Raw genomic sequence first — 10,065 nt, 5'->3', positions numbered from 1 at the left:
CATAGTTATATCAGAATGAATATATCATCTACAATTTGGTAAGTTTGTGGCAATAAACTAAAGATGTTAAGTTAATCCTGGTGCATCCTCAGTTGGTGCAACGTGTGGGACAAGGACAGCATTGTGAATGTGGGTCCCGATGTGCTCGCCCTTCGCAATGGGAATGTGATCAAGTTTGTCCACATGCAGACGCTGGCCGTGAGCTACTTCAAGCCGGAGACGGTGGCCACGGGACTGCACATCAGCGTGTTTGCCGGCCACAATCGCTTTCCGCTGTTTGCGTTTGCCGAGGTGGTGCTGCGGCCCCACATTTACATCTACAAGTATCCGGAAATGGTCAAGTTCAGCACCATCTCACGTGAGTGGGGAGAGTATGTGGAGTATCTGCAAATGGAGTGATGATTATGGCATCTTTTCAGCTCACATGATCAACTACAATGACATTAGGTTTTCCGAGAACGATCTGCTGGTGGGTGTGGGCGGTTATCCGGACTATCCCATCTGCGTGTTCAACTTCCGGACCGGCAGCCTGATGCTGGAGCAGGTGACCAATGTGCCGACGGTGGCGCGAGGTCTCTGCGTGAGCAACTCCAACCTGCCGACGATTGTGCAGTTCCACAAGCAGGAGATGAGCATCCTCTGCTACGAGATGTGCTCCATTGAGAAAGAGTCCAAGCTGCACCAAATCTCCTACGTGGAGGTGGGCAAAGACTATCTAAAGTCCTGCGAGAACTTCATGTGCTTCGGCGACGACAACAACCTGTACGTGGTGAACGACTACGGGGAGCTTTTCCAGGTGGACATTGCCTGCTTCCTGCTGAAAACCCAGTGGAAGCCCGTCTACCTCCGCGAAGATCTGGAGCACTCGGCTGCCCGTCCCCACGCCCTCACCCTCCACCGCATGGGGCTGCTCATCTCGAACCACACGCACGCCTTCTACCTCAAGAAAAAGGCCGGAGGCTACTCGGTCGAGTGGCTGATCGATCAGCAGCGGCTGCAGGACATAAATCGGTTCGTTAGCAATCAGAATGGAGAGATCTATGCCGAGCAGCGGCTGGGCAGCATCGCTCAGGTGGTGGTCGATGGGAGTGCAGCCTCGCTGGTGGATGTCGTGCCCACTGGCAGTCCTGTGATCACGTTCCGAGTGCTCAACGGCCTCAAGGACGAGTGCGTGGCTGTGCTACATAGCGACAGAGTGGCCATAATGGACCTGGCCAAGGGGCACACCCTGTGCGAGGTGCCAGTGGCCAATGCCTGCGCCATGCACTCACACCGCAGCCTGGCCGTCGTCATTGTGGGCACCGAGGACGGACGCCTCTACATGGTGCACTTCGAGAAGGCCACCGTGGCGAGTGTCACATTCGAGCTGGAGACCAACACGCTGGCGGTGACTGCTCTCGACTTTCACGACAATTGGCTGGTGTTCAAGGACCAGGCCAAGGGCCTGCACATTGTCCAGGTGGAGTACAGGCCCCACAAAATGACGGCCTACCTCGACCTCAGCGAACACCTCAAGCAGGTGTTTGTCCACAGCTTCCTGCTGGTCGAGGGTCCCCGCCTGATTGTGGCCATCCATCGGGATGCCAAGATCAAACTGCCAGGCTCCGCCACCGAATTGTGGATCTTCAACTGGGGCAAGGACAAGCGTCTGCATCGGCGGGAGTACGCGCTGCCCTGTCCATATGTTTCGTTCTGTGTGCAGCCGCCCATCGGTCGCTGGTCGCAGATCGAGATTATGGGCGTGGCCCTAAGCTCGCCCAACTTTGATCAGTTTCTGCTGAACGAAAAAGAGGAGATCCATTGGCTCGCGTCTGTGCAGACACCGCACTTTGGCTATATTCTGGGTGCAATGCTGACGAAGCATCTGGTCACGTGGAGTGTCGGAGGCATTGTTGTCCATTTCCGGCAGCACAAACGAGCGCGAAAGCCCTTCATGGTCTGCCGTTTCCTCAATCTGGCGTTTGTTCCCGAGAATCTGCTGCGTGTACGCGAGTGTTATAATTCCAAGTGAGTCTAGGGATCTCCAGCCTACAGTTACCATAATCAAGTCTCACTCTTGCAGGTACCTCATCATTCTCCTGTCCAATCAGAATCTTCGAGTAATGCGTCTGCCCTCACTGTCAGACTGTGTGCGGGAGAATCTGGAGTTGCCGCTGCCCAAAGAGGATTACAATGTACTGGAGCAAATCAACTACAAAGTCAGCCCGTTCGTGCCCATCACCTTGAAGAAGGAGACAAAGGAGGAGTACACCAAGGCGGATCTGTTCAAGCGGGAAAAAGTCTTCAGCATGATCGGGGAGTTTGCCGCGAAGGTTACAGCCCTCATAGACTATGACATTTCGGTGACGGGCAAGACCAGGGGCGTCTTCAAGAAGTTTTGCTTCAACTACAAGTGGCTGGACGCCCTCACGGACGAGGCCCACAAGCTGTGCACCCTGGAGCGGGCCTCGCTGGAGCGTGCCATCGAGGATCAGTCGCGCATCCGAGACTGGATCATGCGGCAGGTGACACGCGAGGCCGTCAGCATCAACTACAAGGTGAGATCGATCTTTGCGGATGCCAATTTCGAGAGCTTTTCGATGCGCCGCAAGCCGGATATGGTGGAGTTTGACAAGTATCGGTTCTACGATCTGGAGGATCACATACGCATGTCCATGGGCTCCATGGAGGACATGGAGGAGTTTATACAGCAGCAGCGCAAGAGTCCAGCCATCAAGGCTACCGTCCATGACCATGCGGGCCAAGGCGACGCTGCGATGGCAGGAGAGGAGGAGCACAGGGGAGGAGAACTGCAGGAGCTGAAACCATTCGTAGTGGAGGGTCCCAGTGTCTACGAGCACATGATGGCTCCCGTTTTCCAGCTGCAGGACAAGAATCTCGTCACCTCAAATCAGCTGTACAATGAGACTTGCAAGTTTCGGTACTACCTGAACGATCCTCTGAAGCAGGAGTTCAACAAGCTCTTCCACGAGGCGCAGACGCTCAAGCAGGACACCATCGACAGTGTCCTGAGCACCAACAAGGTGCTCTACAAGATCTACGACAACATGAACATAATGCTGCGCCTCCTCCACATGGATCAGTTCGAGCCGCCTGATCTCACGGTGCCCGCTCTGGCCAAGGATGAGGTGATCAAACGCATCATGGAGGTGGACGACTCGGAGATCAAAGCCATCAATCGGCGACGTCGCAAGACCATCGATACAGGCGGCAAGAAGGGGCGACTGCTGCTCTGGTCGGTGGAGTTCTGGTCTCGTGCGCTAATCGTCATGATGGACGGGGTGCTGGAGAAGTTGTGGGAGGAGGAGATCAAGAAGGACATACCCGTGCCCGAGTTCATGCTGAAGAAGCAGCCGCACGAGTACAGTCTCGAGGATCAGAAGATCTTTCGCGCCTACGAGGAGGCAGTGCGCCAACTGGAGGAGGATCGCCGCAAGTATCTGCGCATCCTGACGGAGAACGAGGTCAAAACCCTAGATCTGAAGAGCAAGCAAATCCTGAAGCTCAACCAGCGAGTGGCCGAGCTGATGATCCTCAAGCTCAAGTATGACTTTGCCCTCAAGCAGAGCCGCCTGCGCCTCCTCACCGTCGAAACAATCAACTTTACCCGCGTCCACATCCGCAAGCGCATCGCCATGTTCCGCAAGGATTTCGACAAACTCAACGACTATATCAGGCGCTACGGAAGCCTGCTAGAGTTCTGGGAGCGTGGTCTGGCCGATGCCAAGAGCCGACTGGAGTCCCAACAGACCAGGGATCGCGGTATCGAGCGATATTTCCGCAGCACATTCCTCAACACTGTGCCCCATGCCCAGCACGAGATGACAAAGCTCTTCAAGAAGCGCCCTAAGCTGCCGGCCAAGGTCTTCAATTCGGTGCTCATTTGCATGGAGACTTCGCACAAGCTCAGTGGCAAGCAGAGCCAACGCATTGCCTTCCCCCTGCCCAAGGAGATCCAAGAGTTCCTGGCCTACATCGGAGAGATCGATGCGCCCAAGAACTGTCCGCCCCAGGTGGATGCCAAGAGCTGGGAGTCGTTCATCAAGCTGCGCCGCCAAAAGATGGAAAGCGAAGTGCGCCTCAAGGCTGTCGGCTACCAACTGGCGGATGGTCAGGGTTACCTGGCGAGCATAGCCAAGGATTTGACAGCCCTCAAGGACTCCAAGAATGTAACCCAAAAGAGCTCTGAGGAGAGCGTTCAGCGATATGTGAGTTGTGCCTTCAGTTAGTGGTCACACTTTGATGGTTAAACCTTCGATTTTCAGCTGGAAGTAATGCGGAACATGACGCTGCAACTGACACTCACGCTGGGTCAAGTGGAGGTGTCGGTGATGGGTAATGCCCAGTCCCTTAGCAACACTGTGCTGATGCATGTGGATGACATCAATGAAGTGAATCGTTTGATACAGGTGAGAGACATGCAATCAAGTGGATTCCCCTAAGTCCTCCCCTTTCCACAGGATGCTGGTAACAAAAAGATCAAGGCCATGCAGCGTGTGGCCATCTTTCGGCGCCAGGTGATCTTCAAGGAGTGGGAGCACAAGCTGCAGAAGGCAAACATTGCCTATCTCAAGTACATGCTGGATGCCATCGAAAAGTGCAAAGTGTCCATGGAGTTTCTCAACATCCTGCGCAACTGGGAGAAGGTAAAAGCCGAGCGACAAAAGTTCATGGTCGCCGGTGCCATAGAGCGTGTTGTTGAGCAAAAGATAGCGGCCTTCAAGAGGCACATCGAACGCATGTAAGTTGCCCCAGACAGCGCTCTCCCAGACATCGAACTCAAATCCATTCCCCCTCCCTTCTAGCAACCTCAAAATCGATATTGTGAAGGCCAATACGCTGGAGATTAAGCGCAAAAGCCATGCAATCGATTTCCAAATCGAACGGATCAAGGTGGATGTCACATTCCAGAACACCCTGCGCGACACCATGATGGAGGAGAAGCGAGATCGTGAGCAGCGTGAACGGTGAGAGAGAGATCAAACCTCTGCCCCCGCATACTGATAAGACTCTCCCTCTCTCTCTCTTTCCTCAGCATGTCGCAGATTAAAGCCCATCGACAGCTCATGGATAATGTTCGCCGTCACTATGCCCATGTGCTGGAACTGCAAACGATATTGGAGCTGCTGCGCCTGCGCACCTATCCGACCTTGGGCCCACCCCTGCCCCACTGCCAACCGCCCGTACCGGAGCACATACTCAGCTCGGTTCCACCATAGAAGAGGGTGCCACAGTAGTTCAAAAAACTTTGAACCCTCTGCCCTGCTGCTGGCAGAAAGTTTCCCCGAACTGCAATTAAATGTTTTCATTACGCCAAATGAAAATTTATTAGTGGTTTGTTCTCGGCTCGAACTTGTTCTCAGACTTGGGGTCTGGTCTCTGGCACTTAATTGGGTTTGGTTTGTGTCTGCCTCTGGTGGAAAATAATCTCCCTTGGTCGGCCACTTGGAAAGATGAGCTACAAAACTCAACAAGAAATTGTCCTAATGGATTGGCTCTTGAAACCAACAGTCGAAGTGCCAAGGCCAAGATGGGAGTGTAGCAGCTGCCACGTTACCAAGTGGAGGAGTCACTCAGGGTTAAAGATATCAAATTCTAGGCGCTTTGGCATCATTGCGTGTAGAAGTCTAATTTTATTCAACGAAGAACTAAACATATCGCATTTTCATTTGCCAACAGCAAACGTTTATGTACTCGAATGGCAGCGAAAACATTTTGCAGTTTGGAATCATTGCGTAAACTCATCTAGCTTATAGAGCTCTCTCTTATCTGTAGAAACTAACAAACTGTACTTTTCATTCGCTCAGTGAGTCAATTCTCAAATCAGAACTGCAAATCATGCTGGAATTAATAATTAAAAAACTTTATAGATGCGACCCCGAGCGATGAACCCAAGTAGCTCAAGTCTGAGTGAATGAAAAGTGTACTCAAACATAGGTATGACTCGTATGACTTAAGTTTACTTAAGTATGGATAGTAATCCCGGCCCCTTTTGGCTGCAAAGTTCAGCTTTGATGACATATTCAACAGCACACCGCAGCGTAAATATTTGAGCTGTCACTGAATAGATCATCCATCGTATGATGGCATAATGGAATATGTTGTTTCTAATCTTCTACATATGTATATATGTACATTGAATTACTGAAATATAGAACACCTAATCGGGGGCATGTCGAACAAAACCTCAGTGTCAGCAACAGCATGAGACCCTCAGCCACGTGCTGTGTGCGCTGATGTAATCTGTCTTATCTGAGAAAGAATTAATTTTTAAGTGAATTGAAAACAAAGCGATAGAAATTGTTTGCCTATAATTGTGGCAAAAATAACTCAGATTGGCGATATGTTGATATTTTTCCCCATGGGTAATTAAGTACTACAGGGAACAGAGCCCCAGAGCCTCCAAAGTTAATATCTAAAACAGTTTTAATGTGTACTAATTTTTCGTAATGTAATAATCGGGCAAACAAACCAAATTTCGAAAGAATTTTTGGGAGATAAGCTCTTGAAATGTTTCCGGGTGCTGCATTAGAAGGCGTTCCATACCCCCACAGTGGGGTTCAACAAAATTAGGCTTATCTTTTGCAAATAAAGTAGTTCCTAAAGAATATCGCTCAAAATCATAATATTTAATAAATTCAAGTCATTTAGTCTATACTGGTAGAATTCATGGTAATTAAAATATGCTAAAACACATCCTACATTCGCAGTAAATTGGCAAATTTGAAAAATTGATAAAGCTCAACCATAATTTAATTAAAAAAATTCCCACCTAAATTAAAGAGGATTCGTTTTGAATATAAAATAATTTTTTTTTTTTTTTTTTTTTTTTTATGTAAACATAAACTTTTAAATACATACATAGGATATATTATGGACACACATACTTACTCGTATATTTCCTTTAACTGTGATAAAACACAATTACAGTTTTAGCATATGAAAATCACTTTAAATTAAACAGAACTGTATTAAAAATACTTTTTAATTTGCGGTTTATTTAATGCATAAAACACTTCAAAATATATTAAAAATATTTTTGAATTTGCCGTCAATTTACATATGTTTAATAAATTAAATTCACTTTAAACGAGAAGGGACGTGTGAGACGCTTCTTACGCGTCACAACTTTTATACCCGGCACTCAGTACTACATCTGCACTTTAGCGGTTATTTGTCAAATTTTACATTTTTTCTTCATCTGTCATCTACATCAAGAACACTGCTCACGCCAACACGCTCCTTTAGCTCGCCACCCTCCCCTATAGACACACACTGCAGAGTCGCGGCAGTGGCAGAGGCAGAGCTGTGTCAGGGGCAGAGGCCATAGACAGCGCGAAGCAGAGTGTGAATGCTGCGGGACGGGGTGGGTTTGGCCACTGAAAATTAATTTCTTCATTGTGGCTATAATAATGATCCAATCGGATCCCAATTTGGTGATCTGATAGATATGGTCATTTCCTACGGAATGGCGTTTTTAGTTTTCTGCTATTTGCAAAATAGATTTGGGAGGTTTTCGCCCTTTTGCGGAGGCGGAAGGGGGCGTGGCTCTTTTTTGAAATACACTTGTAACAGTGTGAGCACACAGAAGTATGGATGCAAAATTTGGTGGCTCTAGCTTTTATGGTCTCTGAGATCCAGGCGCTCAACAAGACGGACGGACAGACGGACAGACAGACATGGCTCAATCGACTCGGCTATTGATGCTGATCAAGAATATATATACTTTATGGGGTCGGAAACGTTTCCTTCTGTGCGTTACATAAATTCACTTTGTGCACAAATACAATATACCCTATTTACTCTTCGAGTACCGGGTATAAAAACATGATAAAAAATATATTAAAACTAAAATACAAATAGTCAAAAAAATTATTTTACATTTACGGAATGCTTGTTATGAATTAAATTCAATAAAAACGTAAAAATTTATAATATAAAAATTAATTACCCCTATAAATTTTAAATACTTTAATATTGCTGTCAAAATATAAGTGACAAACACTTTCTTCCCTATTTTCGTTTTGTATTTTCTATCTATTTTTATTTGCGTTGCCTTTCTCTCTGGGTGGTACAACAAATACGAACAAATCGTCCAAAATTTTGAGCACTTCACTCCACTGCCTTATCGGTGATGGTGCGCTTCTAAGCGCTTGACCTTGATAGTGCCAGCGATAAGCCGGACTCTCGGCTCGGCTTCAGCTCGGTTTCAGTTGCGACGCAAAACGAGGTGTAGTTGTGAGCAGTTTGGTCTAGCTCAATCAGTACTCAAGTCTACGTTCCTCCGTGAAGATCAACTTTGAAGCAGTAAAAACTAAAACTAAAAATGGCAAAGATTGCTTTGATTTTCTTCCTGTTCGCCCTTGTCGCCGTAAGTTGTGATAGGAACTGTAACTGTGACTATGGCTGATGGTTTCTGGTGCTTTATAGGTGTGCATGTGCGCTCGCGTGACTCGTGAGGAGCCAACCAAGTCGGAGTTTGAGGTTCAGATCAGCGATCTGCTGGCCAAGGCCAAGGAACTGTTCAACGAGGAGAGCGTTAAGGTAAGGCCTTGACCATGAGCTGTAACCAAAAAATGTGTGCCTAATGCACCCGCTTTTGCTTTTGCAGGACTTCCAGGAAAAGGCCAAGGCTGCCGCTGCCGATGGTATCGCTGCCTTCCAGAAATTCTCCAACTCCCTGAACGAGCAGATCCAGAAGTCGCCCAGCCCCTAAGAAGGTAGCCCAAACCATCAAGTCAACGAGAAAAGAAAATCAAGACAAAAGATGTTGTGCCCAATAAAGGTTTAAACTACAATTTAAAAGCGATTAATAATGCAAAAACATCCACAAACGGAGCTGGATCTCGCTCATGGCAAACAGCCGGTACAGGGATTGCGGTCCCTCCAGGGGCAGTTCTCGACGCCCTTCGCCATGGTTATTAGCATCAAAGAGTTGGCGGTAAAGCTGCAAGCGTATGTCGTGCTGCTGCTTGACACTGCCCACACCCTGCGGCATCCGGATCATGTGGTCGACCATCAGAGCCCCTCGCGGGGTACTCAACAGCAGCAGCTGGCAGCTGAGAGCGCGTCTCTCACCAGCTGTCGTCAGATGCAGACGCAGCACCCACTGCTCCTCAAAGGCGGTGATCGTCTGTGGGGAGAGAGGGTCAACAGTTGACTTTGCGACTGGTTATGGTTCTCCCCGAAAACTCACCTCAGATTCGAGAAGCACGAACTCTCTCAAAAGTTCCGAGCTGATTGAGTCCCTGTTGGGTATCCTACTCATTTTCACGTTCCTAAAGTTGATGCGACTGGCACTCAACTCCCGGTGGAGTTTCATCAGGGGCACATTGGACAAACGCACCTTGTCACTGGCGAGCTGCAGAAACTTCAGAATATCTTTGCCATTCCTCTGGGGAAACCCACAGGCGGCGTCATGCGACAACTCTCTGTCCTTGAGAGTGCCCTCCCAGGAGCAGCCCAGGCATTGGTACTTACAGCGCACCACACGCAGCTCACAATCGAACTTCAAGTGTTTTGGGAGCTCTTTCGCTACCGACAGTTCGACAGCGCAGCTCGCACATTCGATGGGCAGCTCCCAGAGGGCCTGGCGCACCACAAGATTCTGCTCCAGATCGTGGCAGTTAATGAAAACCCGACAGGAGGGGCAATGGGCATCCTTGTCCGTGATCATGGCATCAGCCAGTATGTGGTTCGTGCAGTCTTCGCACATAATGTGCCCATGTTTGCACTGATAGCTCTCCTCCGGATGTGGCACCTCCCGGCACACAACGCAGAGCAGTAGATTATACAGCCGCTTGTGAAGATCAGAGGCGCCACCTCTTACACTGCTTTCCATGGTACTCAAAGTCCCATTTGGTTCATTTTCATTTGTATTTTTAACATCGGATAATCGCGGCCTCTTGGCGGCTGGTGGCTCGTCGTTGTTGTTGGGATTGGCGCTGGCATTCGACATTATGCATTGGCTTTACAAAAATTACTATCTATATATTTGAGTTTTATTCAACAATTTTCATTGCCTGAGAGATTGCACAAAGTGTAAAGAGTGAGTGAGAATGTTGC

General features: G+C 48.7%; 2 protein-coding genes across 2 annotated transcripts; one reads left to right on the top strand and one right to left on the bottom strand.

The window, feature by feature from the left end:
* Nucleotides 1-5,276, top strand: LOC117893853. The gene is made up of 8 exons (XM_034800621.1): nt 1-38; nt 93-358; nt 420-2,007; nt 2,063-4,208; nt 4,266-4,409; nt 4,461-4,741; nt 4,806-4,967; nt 5,036-5,276. Exons 1-8 carry the CDS (start codon nt 16-18, stop codon nt 5,217-5,219), a joined length of 4,794 nt encoding a protein of 1,597 aa, XP_034656512.1. The 5' UTR covers nt 1-15; the 3' UTR covers nt 5,220-5,276.
* A 3,492-nt stretch (nt 5,277-8,768) lies between these two features.
* LOC117893855 (cysteine and histidine-rich protein 1 homolog) lies at nt 8,769-10,065 on the bottom strand. The gene is made up of 2 exons (XM_034800622.1): nt 9,197-10,065; nt 8,769-9,133 (listed from the first exon to the last, which is right to left on the bottom strand). Exons 1-2 carry the CDS (start codon nt 9,956-9,958, stop codon nt 8,810-8,812), a joined length of 1,086 nt encoding a protein of 361 aa, XP_034656513.1. The 5' UTR covers nt 9,959-10,065; the 3' UTR covers nt 8,769-8,809.

The sequence above is a fragment of the Drosophila subobscura genome, chromosome J (genome assembly GCF_008121235.1).
Source record: "Drosophila subobscura isolate 14011-0131.10 chromosome J, UCBerk_Dsub_1.0, whole genome shotgun sequence".
Classification (NCBI taxonomy): domain Eukaryota; kingdom Metazoa; phylum Arthropoda; class Insecta; order Diptera; family Drosophilidae; genus Drosophila; species Drosophila subobscura.
This window is presented reverse-complemented; position numbering and strand designations above follow the sequence as displayed.

Excerpts from the sequence above, each read along its gene's own strand:
- LOC117893853 (XM_034800621.1), top strand. The coding sequence starts at position 16 with ATGAATATATCATCTACAATTTG. Across the intron at positions 4,742-4,805 it reads AAGAGGCACATCGAACGCAT|CAACCTCAAAATCGATATTG; the intron begins GTAAGTTGCCCC and ends CCTCCCTTCTAG. Across the intron at positions 4,968-5,035 it reads GATCGTGAGCAGCGTGAACG|CATGTCGCAGATTAAAGCCC; the intron begins GTGAGAGAGAGA and ends CTCTTTCCTCAG.
- LOC117893855 (XM_034800622.1), bottom strand. The coding sequence starts at position 9,958 with ATGTCGAATGCCAGCGCCAATCCCAACAACAACGACGAGCCACCAGCC. Across the intron at positions 9,134-9,196 it reads TCGTGCTTCTCGAATCTGAG|ACGATCACCGCCTTTGAGGA; the intron begins GTGAGTTTTCGG and ends CTCTCCCCACAG.